We start from the raw sequence: 19,668 nt of genomic DNA, 5'->3' as shown, positions 1-19,668 counted from the left end.
ATGCTCATTTTTAAAATCAGCCATCTCCTGCAGCCCAGCCTGACTTGGATGAGACAGTGGATCCTCACCCCCACTGAAAATTAAACTGTTTGTGAGATGGAGGACAGTCAGTGTCCTGACTCATGGGCATATAAACCCATGAGATACACACTGCTGCCAGGTAAAATAATGGAAGGGTCCCTCCAGCCTCCAGTGAACACAAAGTGCTGAATGGGGACAGCCTGATCTGCCACATGGCTCCTGTGAGAGTCCAGGCCCAGCCATCAGCCCCAGAGTGGGGGCCGGCACAGCCCTGGCAGTGCCACATCACAGCAACTGAAAAAGAGCTAATGTCATCTAGTGGGCATTAAACTTGTCTTCTAGAAAGCAGACATTTGCACACAGTGGTGAAGAAAAGGTACAAAAACACCTGCAGCCACTTCTGATATTTACAATAGCAGGGAAATATTAGTGATAGTTCAAAGAGTACTGAAAAATTATCCAGAGAGCAGACAACAATAACATAGAATATGAAGCTTCCACAATTCAGCTTATTTAGTTTCTGAAAGAAAAAACACCTGACAAAAGACTGAATTACTTTGAAAAGGTACTTAAATACAGGAATGAGATCTTGATAGTATGACCATTTCAGCCTGGCTGACAAAGGCAATGCTGTCCATTTGCTGGAAACTGAAGCAAGACAAACCTAATGTTGACATTTCTCAACTGTGAGGGCAATTAAACATTTAAATAGTTTATATCAGCAGAGATAGTGGGTATACATTTGCTTGGGTTTTAAACATGAGATTAGATATACTTTTTAAAGATAGGTTTTAACTCAGGTTTGGAAGAAATCCAGTCATGTGTATCAGGTGGTTACTGAAACACTTGAGCTGGTTCCACAGAGAGAAATGAGGGAATGGTACTGGTGGTCCTGAATATGGGTGTCTGAACATTGTCAAGTGTAGGCTCATCTCACAGACCGTTCAGCACTGAGTGCTCCTCAACTTACAATTTCTTGTTTCTCTGGAGAGGCAGCTTTATCTGATCTTTGTAATGGTGTCATCAATAATACTTATTTCCCAGAGCACAACAGGAAGAAAGCCACCTTGAAAATAAGATATGATGATGATGATGATGATGATAAAACTGTAAATCATATAACACAAAAAATTCAAAACTTTAAAAATATTGCCTAAATATACCTGCTAAGTTCTTTTTAAAAATTGTCATGTAGAACTCTGGGGAAAAAATAAAATATGATAGGAGGCAAGATTGTAATTGTTAACAATACAGAAACTCCGTAGAGGGCAGTTCTTCAGCACAAGGGGTTTTTTTTCATGTGTGTGTTGCTAAAGGGAATTTCACTTTGGCCCATTGGAGAATTCCTGAAAAGTAGAAAGCTATCCCCTTGTTTTCTAGTTTGGGTCTAGGGTGGACCACAGCCTGACACAACTTTGGCATGACTTGGATAGTTCCCTGGGGCTGCTGCAACTTCCAGAGGAGCCTGCCCAGTCTCGTTTGAAAGCAGCTTTTGAATTGCAGGAGACGTACACATCAGACTCAAATCTGCTTCTTTACCTTCAGCTCAGTTTAAACTGGAATTAGAAGATACACAATAAACTCAGGAAGGAACAACTTCAAAAATATTGTGACTGAAAAATATTTTCTACTTCATTGTACAAAATACCAAGACACACGTTTTCATGAGAAAAATACGTACAAAAGACTTCCCACTAAAAATGAAAAAGAAAATGTCTGTCATTGTGAGAGTAGAAAGACTACAGAAACAGTTCTTGTGTTTGGGAGTTTGCCAATGAATCAGAAAGGGCTGGTAAAAATGCATTCATTGTGCAGAGCCCCCTCACTCTGGAAAAAACTCCTTTATTCACAGAGACAGGATTCTGCTCTCATATATAGCACGATAACTCCTGTGAAGTCAATGGGAGCTGACTTGCATTACGCAGAGATTTTTGCCCAGATATTCAGCATTTGTTTACAGTAGGAACAAGAGACTCTAACTATTGTTGAAAACTATTTCACTGCTTATTTTTAATACAAAGGGTTCAAAGTGAGGAAAGCTCAATTTGTAGGAATTTCATAACTATCAGGGGTTTTATCCATTTTATAACGTTTCAGAGTTCAGATTTTTTTCATGGACAAGTAAAAGAGCTTCTTAATGAAAGCTGGTCTGAGAAGAGATTATAAAAATGAGGTATCTTAATTGGCAAAGCATTTTCTATCCTCTCAAGCTAATGCTTTGTAAACAGCAATTGACCACAGGTGCTTACTGGCAAAGTCTGTCTACAAGACATCAGTAAAGTACAGGTCTGACACATTAAAAAAGGGAGCTGCGCAAGACAGCTGGCATTAGTTCATGGATATCTCTGGGATTGGAGCAGAAAGGGCAGGGACAAATGGGAAGGAAGAGGGGCTAAAGGGGGAAAATGAAGCACAAGAGAGGCAGGGTGAGAAGTCTGGAGCCTGAAATTCAGTTTAATGATGAACCTCACATTAATTATCAAGTGCTGCTGAAAGAGGTGGTCCCTCCTCTCCCTATTTCACTGTCTCCAACCCTGGCTGTGATTTTTAGCATTGGTGCTCATTTTACCCCATAATGACCTGATTCAGAGAGCTGAACTGAAAGAAAAGGAACTATACAAGTTTAGTTCCCTGACTCAGCTCACAAGAGAGACCAGGACAGACAGTAGGAGGAACGGGACGGACTACCCCTTTCAGTAGCAGCCCACAATTAGATTGGCAGAACCACATCCTGAGTTCAGCAGGGGACTCAGGCAGCAAGCCAAGGAGAAAGCCAGCACTGGCTAAGTCAGGAGACTGAGGCTGAAATGAAGAGTCTATGAGGACAAAACACTGTTGAAAAATTGATGTTGGAGGGAATGAAAGGCCTGGAGAAGTGAGGTCAGGTTTGGAAGGAGGAAGAGGATAAAAAGAAATTGCAGGAGTTTGTCCTTGCTGCAGCATTATGTTCTGCCCTTGAAAATACATTAGAAAATACTAAATTTCACTATTCCTTTATCACCAAATTTTCTGATGCAAATGATGAGCCAATGTGCATGTGTCATTGCCTTCTGCTGTCATAGATAATGACAACTCCTTACTCTTATCAGTAACCAATACAGGCAGCAGGGAAGTCTTTTGCAGTCATCCAATCTTACTGATAAAAGCAGTGGTATCATACCAGCATGGCAGTACTGACATGTCTCTAGGTCATTAAAAAAACAGGAAAAAAAAAGATTAAACAAAAAACAAAGCAAAATAAGACAAATGAACTTTGAACACGTGTAAGGCTACAAAATACAGTTTTTAAAAGTTGACTCATACATGGCTAAAGACAAGCAAGAAAGACTAATTTTTTCTCTAAAAGAGATACCTACAAATTCAAAAATCTTTGGCAGACAAAACTTGATTTAAACTGGTTTCAGTCTGGTATGTCTGTTAAGATATTTGTCACATAAAAGTGTTCAGCTTTTTCATTCAGTTTTCCTTCTGTATCTGCATTTCCCTAGTGATGTAAATTTAGTCTATACAATGCAGCAGTTTGTACAGATGACTCTGAAATACAATAGCTGCCCCTCTAATTTACTTAAATGGTACTGAGAAATTGTCCCACCATGGGAACTAGAATTTTCAGTTTTCCCAGTCCAGCTTTCTTACCCCAGTTGAGTCACTGAATCCCTCAGTGATCTTGAAGAAATCATTTGATTTAATTGCACCCAAATCAAGCCAGCGGGACAAGTAAAGTAAAGGGCAGCTCTTCCCTGCAAACCAAACCCCTGCCTGCAGTGGGCCTTCCCCAGCAACCAGACACCAGCGAAAGTAACACATTTCCCCTTGGGACTACTCTGAGGGACTCAAGCATTCCAAATGTGTTTCAAAACCAAGAAGATGGGTTCAAATTTGGTCTTGAAAGATATTCTTGCTAATCCAGTAATTAACATGATGGTTTTGTATAGAATAAAGAATCTTAAATATTTAGAAGCATATGATTATAGTGTTTTTAAAAGAGTCACTATTACTTAAAACATATTAATTTTCTTGTTCACTTCAAACAGACTAGATCTCAAATGTTACATTTTTTAAACTCTGGTGGCTTACTTAATGAATGCTTGTGACTCATAAGGCCTATTATTAGTCCTTCTGAGCATACATTAGCAAAAAAAAAATTATAGTAAACCAGCTTTTATGTACTGTTTAGCAGAATGTTCACAGTATTATATAGACCATTGCAATGTAGTTCCCCTTTAACTACTAAAATGTGTTGTAATCTACTTCTTTGGGTATGTTCCATTTTATTTCCTAATCCAAATAATGTGTGTTACAGATATACACCTTAGTGATGGTGGCATCAAACTGAAGTTATAAAAATATTGAACCAGCTGCTGCACAGGAACAGCTCCTGACTGATATTTTTATCTGGGGTTATTTACTAAGTCTTTGTGAGTATGTCTGCCCCTCAGTGAGAGCTAGATTTGTAAAAAAGCCAACCACCTTCCTCTCTCATTAACCACAAATGATACTGCAGATGCTTAGCATTTTTTCCATGAAGTCCTACATCCATCTGCTCCCGATAAATTCACTTGTAGGGAGTATCCCTATAGTAAGTACAATTGTGGAACTCCCACACAAAGTCACAAGGCTTACAAATTGAGATAATATCCCCTTTTCATGCTAGGAAGTTAATCTGTTTATTTATATGATTTTTTGAAAAGGAAAGTGAAAAAAGAGAACTTTGAAAATGAAAAATCAAAGTCAGCATTTTCTTTCTAGTCTGAATTCCACCATTAGTCTATTTTTGGTCTGACTTTTTTACAGCATTTTTGGTAAGACTGTGCTATCCTTACAGCAAATTATTAAATCATATTGGAATGATAAACTCTCAGCAATTGATTTTTGTTGATTTTTAACTATCCGTGGTTGTGAAAAGGCAGTAGATACACCACAGTCTATAGCAGAATTTTATTAGAAAGCATTATAGGAATGATAGAAAAGAATTGGAGTTCCATAGGATCTGTGTGCCCATTTCTTTTAGGTTCTGCAGGCTCCTGCATCTTTCATTCCCAGTAAATGCTAGCAGGTTTTTTCCAACAGGGCCACCAATAAAGGCTGTTAATTATTTTTATATGTATTTTCCAAATTCTCTCACATTTGAACGAGCACATACAACCAGCCTCCCATTCCATTGCTTCCTAATCATAATACAATCTAAAAATGTTCCTTCTACCTCCAGTTGCCAGATGCAATCCTTTGAAAGGAAGGAAATTATCCTTAAACAGAACTTTTAACTTATCTCTATCTACTTTAAGGGCAACAGTGGTTACTACAAGAGGATGAGAAAATAGAAATTTTTTAAAACATGGCAGCTTGGGAAAGTTTTTTTTAAATTCATACTGCAGACAAAACCAACAAAAATCCACACTTGAGTGCTCACATAATCAGCAAAGCTGCTGTATTTCCTCCCATGCTGGGAGAGATACTTGCCATACATGAATGGAAGTGTTTGAGCAGGAGGAGCAGGATCTAGTTCACTGAAAAATCAAAAGAAAACCCTGTCAAAATGTGGTCTGTTATAATCTCAGAGCCTATGAGGAAATCAAATCTTAAACTACAAACAAATCCTGAGTATTAAAAAAGACTGAAATGTTCTACATCCTTCTTATTGCAGATCTCTGCTGCTGCAATTGTAATGGGCACTTTGTTCTAATACCATCAATCTTCATTTTTTATTTATTTGGTAAATTGTTTGCTAACATGAGAAAGAAGATAATTTATAATAAAAGCCCATCTGCATAGATCTGTGCAAATATAATTGCACATTCTAATGCTCAGCGAGGATGTATTGATTACACCTGAGATCTATTTGTTAACAAATCTGGGGCCATAGAATTGTATTTTTAAAAGTAATTCCACAACAGATAAAATAAAGTACTTACAGCCATGCTAAGGAGTAAACCTGGTTGTGATTTCTGGCAGAAATCATAGTGCAGCTTCCAGGTGTGGAAGACAATTTACAAGACAGATGAAGAAACTGTGTTTCATAAGAGCTGTGAAGAGCAGAGCTGTGTTCTCAGCATTCAAACACAAACAAAGCACAGCTGGCCACTGCACTGAGCACATCTGGAGTGCTGAGGCTGCTGCACAGCTGCTGCCCTTACTCTTCATGTCAGCATGGACTGCTCACATTTGGCACATAGAAAAGGTCGTTAGCAGGCTTATTAGAGCTTATTAACCAATACTTGAGAGGCATTACTTCCATGTGTAACAGAAAAATACAAAGTTAATCACATTGAAAACACTGAAGGGGCTGCAGAGAAAATGGTTGTTGAGATCACAGGCAATGAATTCAAATCCATTATATATTGCCCCAAACAGTGTTCAAATAAAAACTACACCGGGAAATACTAAACATCTATCTTAAATTTGACCATGAAATACAATTATAGCTGTCTCCCCCTCCTTGGTAATTGCCAAGTGGTTGGGATGAGCTCTCACTAAGAGCAGATTTTTTTTGTTAGATCTTCAACCACGGTCAGGACCCACAGTGGAGTCCAGGTAGGGCAGCTGTAATATGTGTCTTGTAGGTATGTGTTTTGTATTTTAAATATTCTCAGAAGGAGACCCAATTTCAAAACTTGGTTTTCAATTAGGTCTCTTTATTTAATCATTAAGGATTCATACCACCAAGATCCAAACCCAGTTCATCTTATCTTTGTATACATACCCTTAAGTAAACTGGGAGGCATGCGAGCCACTGACTGGAAACTGTATTTAGGTTGGAGGAGGAATTGTTTATACAGCATAAGGAATTGTCAGCAATTCTTGCTAAATAATGTTCATGAACACAGACCTAAGAAATTCTGGATTTAGGGGAAGCCAGTGAGGATTCAGGTTTTGCCATGAGTGCCATTTCAATAGCAGAAAGACAAACCCTCATTTGCAGTCCTCAGCCATTGACTTTGAAAAAGCTTGTAGATCTTGCAAAAAATCATAATTTAATTTTAATTTCCTGCATTGCATTAAATTACAAAGGTGTAAGTATTTTACTTTTATCATTGTTGTCTTTCCATTTTAATAAATTTGGGACAGACTTCTTAACCTGTGATTGATGCACAGGTGGAAAATAACAACTTAATGATAGGACAAAGACTGTACTTCTTTTAATAGCTTTTACTTTGCTTCTGGCTTATGCAGAGATTCTGTGTGCATTTACAGAGATTTCCAGGGCTGCTTCTGAGCTTTTACCCTGTGAGATACATAACTGCTGTTTCCTAGACACAAGATTTTTACTTATTTTGGGTCAAATAATACATAATAAATCAGTTTGTAGAGACAATGATCTGATAAGGATTCCTATTAAATAAAAAATCCCTTCTTCCATGGTACTTTTCTAAGTTTGTGTTCAGCTTGAGTCAAGTGTGCAGGGTTCAGTACACTACTTGTTTTGCTTTTCAACAACTAATCTCACAAGAAATCCTTTTGGCACCTTGAAATCTGAATTATTCTTTTATTAGAATTCATGTCCGTTGCTCAAGACAGAAAAGAAGGACAATGTGTTTTCATAAGGGTGTGTCCTACCATACAGTTAAAATAGGCTTTTTTGTTTCTCTAAGACATTTCCCTGTTCTAAAAAGGGTTAATATAAAGCATAAAGTAAATAAAAATGCTGCAGTCTGAACTTGAAGCAGCAGAATAGCCCAAAAAATCCTTAGGGTGTCACTTAGTATTACACAGATAAGCATCTGTGACCACAGAGACTCTTATAAAAAACAAGTATTTTTAATTGAGTTCTTCAGGGCACATAAACTGTGCTCTCAAGCTGTTTCCTTGGCTCTCCTTGTGTCTCCCTCCCCATTGCTTTGCTTCTCCAGTGAAATAAAAGACCTTTATGTTGACAAAATCATTTGTGTTGTCACTAGAAACAGAGAACTATACAAATGACTGTGCAGTAATCTATAAATTGTAAGTTGAGCAACTGAGAAATTGGTAGGTAACGCATCCCTCTAGAGATGGATACACAGAAGTTCATTGCAGTTGCTTTGTATGTTCAGTCACTTTAGGTGCCCTGGCCTTTGCCTGCTGGTTGTAGGCTTCAGGAGAGTTTTCACTTACTGTAAAAAATAAATACATTTCTTCTAAACAGTCCAAATATTTTCATCTAGGTGACCCATAGATGTGTGGCAAAGTCTGAAACATTTATTCATTCTTATTTACCAGTTCTGCTGGAACATGCATTAATTGCAGTCTGCTAGCTATATAAAGGAAAAAACAAATTAATATAGAGGGTTCTTCACTTGATTTACTATAAATCAGAACATATTTCCAAGGAGAAAAGAAAGATTCAGGCAGCATTTGCTCTGTTGCCATTGTAAAAAACAAAAAAAAAAGGCATTGTTCATTTAAAAGAATAGCTTTTACAGAATGAGTCTATTTTTCTCCTTACCGGAAGATTGCAGGAACAGAACACAATTAATGCATTTACTGCCACTCCTGATTAAAGTGAAGATTTAAGCTCCTGCATATCCTGTCTTAAACTGATTTCTAAATGACTTTTTTTCAGATAATACCAATATGATGGTCATTTCAGAACAATACTTTACAGTCTGGAACATTGACCATTACATGGATCTCAGAATAACAAATTATCCTTGTGTCCATCCAGACAAAAACTGGAATATGTTTGTTCATACAGCTCACAAATTACAACTTTCTCCCCTCAAAATTAGTAATTTTCATTACTGTTTTAATTTACAGTTCTCCAATTAAAAATTTTCCCTCTGTTTTACTCTCAGCTAAAGACTAAACAGATACCTGTAGATGATTAAGTCCTCAATTAATTAGCCCTGTATAATATGATTGGGACAACACGCTGAAGGGTGTGCAAGATTTGTACTCTATTACTACACAGAAGATAATTTCATCACACATATCTGGTCTTAGGTCTATTAGTGTAATAAAACTAAAAACCTTGTCATATGGTAGCCATGGCCAGCCTTTGACTTCAGACTTTACCAAACATCTTCATCATCTTGCTCTTCTCACTGAAAAAGGAATAGTGAAATATCTAAGAACTTGTGCTGCATATCTGCTTAGAGAGTGCACTGAAATCACAACTACAAGCACTGAGGATATGGCGTAACTACAATAACTAACTCAACAGTTTTAAAGGAGATTAAGTTTCAGAACTGATGCATTCACTTCAAAGGAGTTCAGTTTCTTAAATTTAGTAAATCTCAACTTTTTTTTTTTTTTTAAATACAGAAGATATGGAATCCTGAAATCAGGGATTTACAGAAGATAGGGAATCCTGAAAATCAATAGCAAAAGCAATAAAGTAATTCCCTTGCAATAAGAGATCAACATTCACAAAGCCAGTAACTTTAATGCACTTAGAGAAAAAAGTAAAATTTGCTTACAGATCATCTGAGGTGATTCATTGCTTAGAATTGTGTTTTCAGGTTCATATCAAAATTGGAAAGTGAATCTGTCCCTACATAAACTAGGGCAGATTCTTAGTGTTGTCATTCTGCAGAGCCTGTTTCTTTCACAGCTCTTAGCTTTGCAGATGAAAAGGAGCTGTTTAAGGTGAGGAAACTGTTGGCAGCAAAATAAACTAGCTTGGCAAAAGATCAGGAGGTTTCAATCTCTTGGCAAGAAATCAAAGTTTCCTTCCTTTCTTTGTTTAAAACACTTGATCTGCCATTCTCTGAACAAAGCATATGGAAAATTCTGAAGAGATTGTCCATTTCTTTATTCCTTTCCCTGCCTGGAACTGAAGTAACCTAAGAGCCTTTAGAAAGCCCAAATATAAAAATACATACTCAGTTTTGGTTCTCATGGGTAGTAGATCCTGGATTAGAATTATGAATTCATGAATGATAGGACTTTTCATCCAGGATCTCTCACCACATTTTCATTCACACCAAAAAGAATGCAACATCTTGATTTAGTATTGGCACAGAAAGATGGTGAGAGGAGCAAAAATGTGAACTGCAGAAATGAGAAAAATCTTTTGGGGTGGTGGAATTTAGGAAAGCCAGTATTTGAATATTTATCCATTTCTTGATTTAACAGAGTAGAACTCTCATTATAGGATGAAAGCATGAAAATTCTTAGGTTGTATCAGACAATAGCATTATCAGCTTATTTTAAGCAGCATACAAAGTATCCTTACAATTTAGTAAGAGCACATTTTCTGATTTCTTCCTCTGTACTTGACGAAAAGATGCAGTTGAGCATTACAACTACAGAACACAACTTCCCACATTTCTTCAAAAAGTACTGAGAATGTTGCTGCTTTCACTATTTATTAAATAAAGTCAGATGTGAGTATCAATAGATGCATAACTGTAGAATCATTACAGCTTCTCACAACCTCTCAGAGAATTCATCCTCTTTAATGCAATACCTTAAAATTGAAATTTTTAGCTGTCCTAATCAAATATCCAGAATTAAGTCTTTGCCTTCACTCTATGCAGCAAGATATTTATAGGTCTCTTCAAACCTTACTTAATATTAGGATGAATGCTTCTATGTGGATGCTGATTAAAATAGCCTGCAACAGTGATACAGTTTATTTACAGACATGGACAATAGTTATACTAAGGAACTGATGGATATCTCCTTTTTGCTTAAGAAAATATTCCTTAAACTACAGCCTAATTTTTAATACATATTAATTTCCTATTTCTTATCTTTTTGGACACCAGATAATTACTGATGTATCATTATCTTCTCAAGGTAGTTTTGTTTTTACCAATTTTGTCACAGTTTTGGGATCAAAAATGGCCTCTTACATGTGTTTGCAAAATTGTATTAATGTATCATGTCCTAGTAGGGAATAGGATAGAAGTTAGCCTGGAGGATGGGATGAAACCTTGTAAAGAACAGAAAGAAAAAATTCCTCTATTCTTCAAAAAAAATTGCCTAATGATTGTTGTCAAACCAGATTCACAGTTCTTGCATAAGTAGGATAGAATACAACAGATTTAGACCAGATGCCATATTTGAGATTACTGTTCTGTCAACTCGTCCTGTACAAGTTCACCAGACAGTTTCCTCCTCTTGTTCATGACATCCTGTTGTCATGAACAAGACATTGTTCATGGTGTTTGTTGTTTAAGGTATTATGTTTTGGAAACAGAAGCAGAATTCTTTTGCCTTGTTTGTAAATCAGGCCTCTTTCAAGTTGCTGCAGAGTAACAGGCTAAATTGGAAATTGGTGCCAGCGATTCTTCTTTATGATCCTGCTCTTATTATTACTACTAATTATAATAATTATCCATACATCTTACTATGAATTTAATTCCTTCCTACAAGGAAATGCACTAACAGGAAGGCTTTAGAGCCTTCCTGTTTGGTCCTGTTGTAGACATTCTCTCATTGGTTCTACTCCAATCATCCATTTTAATCAAGAAATAGCTGTACTGTCAGTCTAGAGAAGCCATTCCTAACATGGGACTGAAGTGACTCCATGCATTAGGAAACCTGACTTCCTTCTGCCCACTTTCATACTCCCAAAGCCACTCCTGCCTTCCATGCTGCTGATGGCAGCAGCAGCCTCAAGCCCTCATACCACTGCAGTGCTGTGTTCTGCTCTGTGTCCTCTGAGAAGTCCCAAGAGATGGGAATCATTTCCCTCTTTGTAGTTCCATCAATGTATTTGCACAGACTGAGCACTGCAGAGCAGCACTGGAGTTAAAAGACAGCTTCCAAGGCTGTCCGAAAGGTGTGCAGAGGGAACAGAATGTATTGCTGCAGGAATGTTTGCAGGGAGGAGTGATTCACAAATCTGCTCTTACTTGCAGTAGCCCTTTTACCCCAGCCATTCAAAAGTCACGAGACATGTCTAGCACATCCCATGTCATGCCTGCTTGAAGGCTTGCAAAGCAAACATAATTGAACATTCCTGTACAATAGCTGTTTTTTTAAACTGTTACTTCACTATTGTTAACTGAACTACAAGTTATGACAAGTGATGTATCCATAGTCATCCCTCTGGCATTCTTTATAAAAACATGAATCACGGAAACATTCATCATGAGGAACTCCCATCATAAGGACATGTACACAGTGTGTTGTTCAGCCTGGCTGTATCTTTCCACTCTGTAAAATGTAACTGTCAGAACAACTTCAATGAATTGTACAGGCCAACATGTAAGTTTGGTAAAGAGCAACTGATAAAACACATGTCAGAATTCATTAGTTATGTTTAACTTCGAGTAATGCTTGTGTACAGAAGAAAAATGAAATTTTTCTTTCTTTGTAAGTCATTCTACCAAACACTGTAATAGCACCATATCAGTGTACATTAACCAGAAAACAAAACACTAGGAAGAACTGGCCAACTAACAAAGGTCAGACATTGTAAAACATGGATAAAGAGCATCAACAGGATAAAACAACTACTAAACCAGATTGTGCCTGAGCTTGGTCAACAGGAAAGGGAGGAATTAACCACTACAGCTGCCCCAAAATTGTCAAAAGGAAAGGAATAGACCTAACATATCCAGAAGCTCTTTCAAAAATACTCACAGGGGTTTTTTCCCATGTTTTTCCCAACAAAAGCATTTCACCACTTTGGGTCAGTGCTAAATAGTACTGACAGCTGTTGTTTATGGTACCTTTAGCCTGCCCAAGATACAGAAATAACAGTAAGTTTCCCTGAAAACTGAAATGGCTTCATTCACAATTGTGCCAGTTTTCTGCAGGTGACAGGAGAGGATACACAATGGGGTAAGTATAAGGACCATCTTTTATGCCATATAAAAGGAAAGGAACTCAGGAGAAGGGTGCTACAGACATCAGCAGGCATGTTTTCCCATGGATAAAGGTACTTGCATTCCAAGAGACACAGTGACACCCTCTGTGCTCTTACTCTTCTGCTTTTCCAGGCAAGAGGTGCCAAAAAGTTTTCCACTCCCCAAGGAAGAGTGCTAACAGGTAAGAATTTTACACTAGCTCTGCTCAGGTTCACACAGTTAGATAAGTGAAACTCAGGAGAAATACCAAGCAATGATTTCCTAAGAAACATTATTCTTTTGGTCTTTTTTTAAATTAAATACCAGATTGAATGTTCCTTGCTGTAATGAGGCAGTGCTGAATCATAAAATGTCCTGTGCTGAATTGAGCTGGTTTGCAGTGTCTGTCCATGCTCTCCTCACTGTGCCCATGCAACTCCCCAAGGCTGCTGTGGCACAAAGCTCCAGATGCACTCCCTGAGCTGCCCTGACCACAATTGACCTTTACCCAAACATTACACATCAGGTCTCAAACTGGAAAGCACCAGTACCTTCTTCCACCTGCACGTTTCAAAATGGATGTGTCTGACACAGGAAAAATGTACACTTTCCTTTTAGCAGAAGTCCCAGAACTGGAAGGATTTTCAGTGCTTCTATAGAGCTGTGAGCCATAGTTGCTAAGATCTTATTTAAAATCCTATTATGGAGGAATAAACATTGTCTATAATAAAAATACTTCTACAATTCATTACAGCATAAAGAGATTAAATGTTTTGGTATTAAAAACTAATGATAAAAAGATAAGACCTATTGTCATAACATTAAATAAGCAATTTGTACTTTTTAAGGTAAATAACATCAGCATACTTACTTATCCTCATCATAGATGTGGATATTCAGATCAGAAAAATGTTACAGATATATGATTAAAAGTGAGAATATTTTAAACACAGTATTATAAGCATTTTGTTTCTTAAAAAACGCTGATATTAAAAGTATATAAAACCATGCATCACTTTATAACTACAACTGTACAATTTCAGGCATCTGCTCTAAGTACAGATCTCATCTTACTTCTGTACTGGCATTAGTTTATATTTGAAGAAATAACTATCTCAAGTATTATATTTGTTATGATGCTCTTAGCTTAATGTTAAGCTGCCTTCCCTAATAAAGATGCCACTTTGAAGATGTGCCAGGAATTTGCACACAGGTTCCTATTACTAAATCTATTTCATACTGGAATATAAATGTGAACTACTTGCTGCAGCACAAGGTGTTTATTGAGCCTATGTGATGGAACAACTGAAGGTACTCAGTGCCACTGAGAAATAATCTCTGTGAACAATTATTTCATTAGGTAAATATTATAATAACAAGCATCATTTGTCTCTGTGCTCAGTGAAATGAGGGGAGTAATGGTAAGGGGAACAGAGGTAGCATCAAAGAAAATCTGGACTTGAGATTCAAGGGAAAGGTCTTTCTCTTATACCTTTCAGAGGCAGCAGGAGTGTTGTTGAACTTTAAATGATGTTCCTGTAAGAACACATCAACCGCTTGCTACAGTCAGAGTTACCAAACTGTTCCAGCAGCTGGGCTGAGAAAAACACGGCAGCGAAGACAGCACTGTTTGTACAATGCCTGCAGAGTGGCCACGGCACCCTGGAACCTGTCACAAATGGCATTTAATGCAATAGAGTTCACAATTCAGTTTTTTAGATTATATTAGCACTCAAATGCATCTTGTCTGCTGGAAAACGAGGCAGCCGAGTGAGACACCACATTGGCAAAGCAGGAAAAAGTGAGATAACTAGAAGAAAAAAATTGCAGTTTCAAATTACATAATTTCCTTTTGCCACAACAACTCAAGTAATCCACAACCACATGGCTATTTTCCTCCCCCAGTCATCCCTCATTTTCTATCATAAACATCCAGTGACCTGGTCACTACTTTTGACTTGGGCCCTGCTCTTGCAACACTTGCATATTCATTTAAGTTTACTCACACAAGTAGCATCTTTGGTTGCAGTAAGACAATTCACTGAACATGTAAATCTTTTGGGATTGCTGGCTTTTTGTTAAGGTGAAGCAGGTTGTTGAAAGAACTTTGCTCCTGAAAGTTTAACAAGGAATTTTACAGTAGCAGGAAGAAGGAAAGAACAAAGTATTTCACAGATTCTTTAAAAAAAGGTGAAAATAATTTTTTAAAGACTCACTGAAAGTGCTAATGGGAATACAGAAATAATTGCCCTGCCTCCCTTCCAAGGTGCAAAAAGAAGTTGTTCATGTTGTGAAAAGTGAATTTAGAAAATTAAAATGAATATTTCAAACTAACACATTCTTCTCTGTCATACACTGTGCCAAACTGTGCATTATCAGACTTTGATGTGTTACTCTGAATGATTCATGAAACACTTAACATTATGGATCTCACTGATGCACATCCTGCTGGGGTTACTGACACCACAACATTTCTAAAACTAAATAACCCAATGTTAAGCCCACAGGGTGTCCCAAATTCACAGATCTCAGTATTGCAACACATTTTGAAAAATGCAGCCTTGCAGCACCCACTATCACCGGCAATATGTGATTCTAACAAGACATTAAATTCTGGTTCTGTCTATACATAACCTCCTTCCAAATGGCAATTTAAAACTCAGTTATGCACTGGAAAACCTATGGCCATTTCAGAGGATGGTTCTGCTTTATGGTTCTGGAGGGTTTTTGAAACAGCTTTTTCATTGGATTTGAGGTATATCAATTCAGGAGAAAGGTTTGATGCCACTAGCACTAACATGTCTCCCCTAGCTGCAATCAGGTGGTGGTTTGGGTTTTGTGTAACTTTGTGTTTTGTGGGCTTTTTAAAATGCAGGTAAGAACAAAGTTTTCTGTCTTGGCTTCTTAAATATACTACTCTAGTGTATTTACTACCACTGTAAGAGCTTTCTACAGGTGGGAGCAATGAGAAATAAAATCAGTGGATGTCAATAGTGGAAGCACTCTTGTAAATCCATGCCAGGACGACATCACTCTTCTCTCAACCTCCTCTGCTTTTCACCATCTTTCAGGATCATCCTTCTCAATTAAAAAAACAGAATTCCACTTATATTGTTTTAAATTATTTCACAGAAAGTCTCCATTCAAAAGGCAGACAATTTTATGCTCATAATTCATAAACAGAATTACCCACTAATCCTAAGTAAAACTGTTCTTGATTTTTCACTTCAATATTAAGTATATAAAGCACCGGAAAAGCAAATTTAAAAGGAAAAAAGAGCAATTCTTTTTCTACTCAGAACAACACAAAGTATTACCAATGTATTACTTAGCTGTGACTAAAATACTTACAGTATTTAAAACTTAAGAGTTTGGGACGTGCTATTAGGTTATAAATAAATACCAATACCAGTGTTCCACATGACAGACCTGAGTACAGAAGACATTGTATATACAGGTTTTCCTCCTCTGAAACAGACATGTGAGTTCATACCAGTGTCTAGCCAAAAGAAGTCCTTGAGTTCAGTAAGAAGTTTGCTGTATGAAAAACAGAAAATGGGGCATTTGCAGCCTCCAGGTCTCCAAGGAATGAAGCAGCTTCCACTTCCACTTCAGTCAATGGAAATTATGGCTGGATAGATGACAGTGACCAGCATGTGCAGGGTCAGTTTTAAAAGTTGTGCAAAGAACAACTGCCTATTTTCTTATCACAGAAAATCAGCAGGAGGCATCTCATGAGTAATACACTTCACCAGTAGCAAGTATTCATAGCAATATTCCCAAGTAATTCAATTTAGGTTGTCATAAAATTGAAAAATAAAAACACTTCAAAATTTGCATTACAATCAATAAACATTTGAAGATAGTTTCAACTTGCATACATAACTTTTTCACCATTACACCACTCAACAGTATAATGCATTTTGCAACTTGAATTAAAATCTACACTACACTGAAATAAATGTATTGTAAAAATCAATTACAAATTGCTTTGATCTATCTGTAGCTTAATTTATCACCAAAATACAGAAAAATTATCAGGAAATCTGATAAAACTTTAAAATTGCCAAAAGGAATGTGTATTTACTTGTAAATATGTTTTCTTTGTATATAGTATTATCACTTATAAGAATACACTTAATAATAATAAATAAATAAATGCTTTATTCCATTGCATTGGTGCAATCTTATCTTCACTCCATTAAAATCACTTTTGAAAAAAGTTTGATCCTGTTGTTCTTATTTCCAAGTGATATGTAGAGCTTTCTTTCTATCTTATGACAATTTGAACATATTACAATAAACCACCCAAAACCCTACAGAATTTAACAGACAGACTGGCTAGCCAGTAAGATTCCAAGTTTGACAGGGTATATGAGCTCCACTGTACGAGATTACCTGAAAATTTAAAAATCCTTCCTGAAAACTGTGGAATAAAGAGGAAATGTTAGTAAAAATAACAAGAAAAAAAGAAAGAAAAATAATGATTCATTGTATTGAAAGCAGAAACAGTCATTTTCAAAAGCTTTGCCTCTTCACTCTAACAATGCTTTCTGTATTTCAGAATTTCTATTCTAAGCTTCTTGGAGAAATATGGGTCTTCATTTGATTCATATCCAATAACACAAAAATATCTCCTTTCTTAGAGCAAAGGAAAATAATACAGTCTATTCAGCTGGTGGTCCTACACAGCCTGTCAATGTCACATTACACTGGCTGGCTCTTCTCAAACAGGTGTACTGAGTTTCTGAAACAGAGTCAGAATATGGAAAGTTCTGAGGTGGTTTCTACTCTTTTTGGTAACGATATAATTACAACAACAAACAAACTCCTGACTTAGCTTCCCCTCCGTTTGCATAACCTCCAGAAACCACTCTGTTGGGGTCGTTCAGTTCGTCAAACAGTCCCGTCTCGATGATTTCCTCCTGCCAGGGTATAGGGACAGCACCTGTCGCAAACTTTTTGAAGAACTTCTTGTCTTTGTCATCAAACTCAATTCCTCGTATTTCAGAGAAGTCAGCAATGTCTGCAACATCTTTGGCATAGACAACTGATGGATCTGGCACAAATGGAGGGTCAACAAGGTTTGCCTCTAACCTGTGGAAATTTATCGTTTTGAAGAAGCTGTGTTTTCTTGGGTCATCGTCTTCATTCCTGCAATAAAACAAAAGTTTGTCCATCAGCGTGTTTTGCTCTCAGAGAGATACAGGAGTGTCTGTGTTTTGTACATGACAGTACTTTAGATATACATATATAGATACATATATACATCATGCAACACAATTCCTTTTTTCCTAACCAAGGAATGCTGGATAGTACAGCATAATCTGAGCAGCTGAAAACATTCTGATGCCATTCCTGCACCTCTCAGGGTAAATCAGCCCAGGCAGGAGCTGCATCTGGGACACCCCAGCCAAAGCTACACTTCCACCAGAACTGAACCTGCAGCAGGGAGGAGAGGGGGAGTACTGGATCTGCTGTCCCACAAGGGAAGTTCAATGATTGGCTCTGTATCTATGGGATAAGAGTATCTGTACCAGAGGGTAAGAATGTATGAAACTCTAGAATGGGGTATATTGGGTCAATACATCTATAGACCAACTCTGAGCAGCAACAGTCTGAACAGGAAGCTGGTGACAAATGCAAATTCTCATTTTATCTTAATTTAAAGCATCTACACATTTATATCCTAAAACTCAGTTATGTCACTCAAATAAACAATCCCACTTATAGTGACAGTTCATTCAAAGTAACTACTCTTATAAATTAACAAAGATGTTTTTAGGCAAGAGATTCACAGATGATGACGTTAACAAAAGCAGATGTGCCACTGTCACAAATATAATCCTTTATTAATATAGTTAAAACCTAATAATAAAAACAAGAAAGGACTAAATAATTGTAAATGCTTAAGTTAAATAAATCTTACAAAAAACAATTACAGACCTCAGGGAGAACTTCAGCTGTAAAAGAACTAGTGAATTGTTTCACTACAGACCTGTAGCGAGACTTGTGGGATATTTTCTGGTGATAAAAATCATCTGAGCCTCAAACGTGTGCTTGTTGAAACATGACCAAAGACCACAGCTTTTGAACTGTGCCTCTAGTGTCAAGGCATGCAAAGTCTGAATTTGGAATTTTAGAGAAAGGTGGAGCATAGAGGAGCCCTGTCTTTTCCACACCTATGCATTCTTTCTTTAACATATTTATGGATGCACTGCTCTTGAAAACAGTAATATAGGAAAATCAAATTTGTCTGTGTTTTGGCCCCAGAAAATGGTAGTTCCTAACACAGCTTTTTTCCAATCTCCTTACAAAATCAAACTTAGCAAAGTGCAAGCCCTCATGTATTTGTAGACAATGTTATATGAATAAAATGTAATGCAAACCTTTGGCAAGTGTTTTTATCTTCACAAATGTGCAGAAGCACCATACAGAAGCAGCAGATTTGTGTGATTATGGAAAAATCTTTATTTTTTTAAATCTTAATTTCCATGTATGCAGAACAGCTCTTCCACCTTGGCACCACTGCCTGTTCCTCACGCTGCCTGCTGTGCTTCTGGCCTGCCCTGGTGCTCCCTGGGCACAGCAGAGATGAAACCACCAGCTGCTCTTTTCAGCCCCTTGCTGGAAAATTGTTACTTTGCACCTCTGCTGCCCAGTTCTTCTGAGCAAGCCACCACCAGCTGCTACCCACTGTGGTGCACCACCATGAATAAGCAGGATGCCACAACATGAAGAATGGTAGATGCTGCCATCCAGGCACGCTGAGCAATGAAAAATATTATGTTTTCAACCCCAAAGCACCATATGAACAAAATTATGAATGTACAGATTAAGGATCTTGATTTCTGCATATCCATAGGCTTGCATAATCATCTCCTACCTTACCTAGCCAGTGATAACCAAGTACTTGAGAAGTCTGAAATTA

At 37.3% G+C, this 19,668-nt stretch overlaps 1 protein-coding gene across 2 annotated transcripts in view; it reads right to left on the bottom strand.

The window, feature by feature from the left end:
• Nucleotides 1-7,755: 7,755 nt before the first annotated feature.
• GRK7 (G protein-coupled receptor kinase 7) overlaps nucleotides 7,756-19,668 on the bottom strand; it is a 30,388-nt gene continuing 18,475 nt past the window's right edge. The window contains exons 4-5 of one of the 2 annotated variants that reach the window (XR_012581630.1): nucleotides 9,414-17,891; nucleotides 7,756-9,038 (exon numbers count right to left, since the gene is read on the bottom strand). Coding sequence is in view for 1 of the 2 variants with exons in the window: in XM_005489456.4 (XP_005489513.1) it covers nucleotides 17,549-17,891 (343 nt within the window). In the remaining variant the exon portion in view is untranslated. Of the gene's footprint in view, nucleotides 17,892-19,668 lie in introns of both variants that reach the window. The other variant, XM_005489456.4, reaches the window with a different exon arrangement.

Source organism: Zonotrichia albicollis, chromosome 9 (assembly GCF_047830755.1).
Source record: "Zonotrichia albicollis isolate bZonAlb1 chromosome 9, bZonAlb1.hap1, whole genome shotgun sequence".
NCBI classification, from domain to species: domain Eukaryota; kingdom Metazoa; phylum Chordata; class Aves; order Passeriformes; family Passerellidae; genus Zonotrichia; species Zonotrichia albicollis.
The sequence above is the reverse complement of the archived record's forward strand: the minus strand, read 5'-3'. Positions and strand labels throughout refer to the sequence as shown.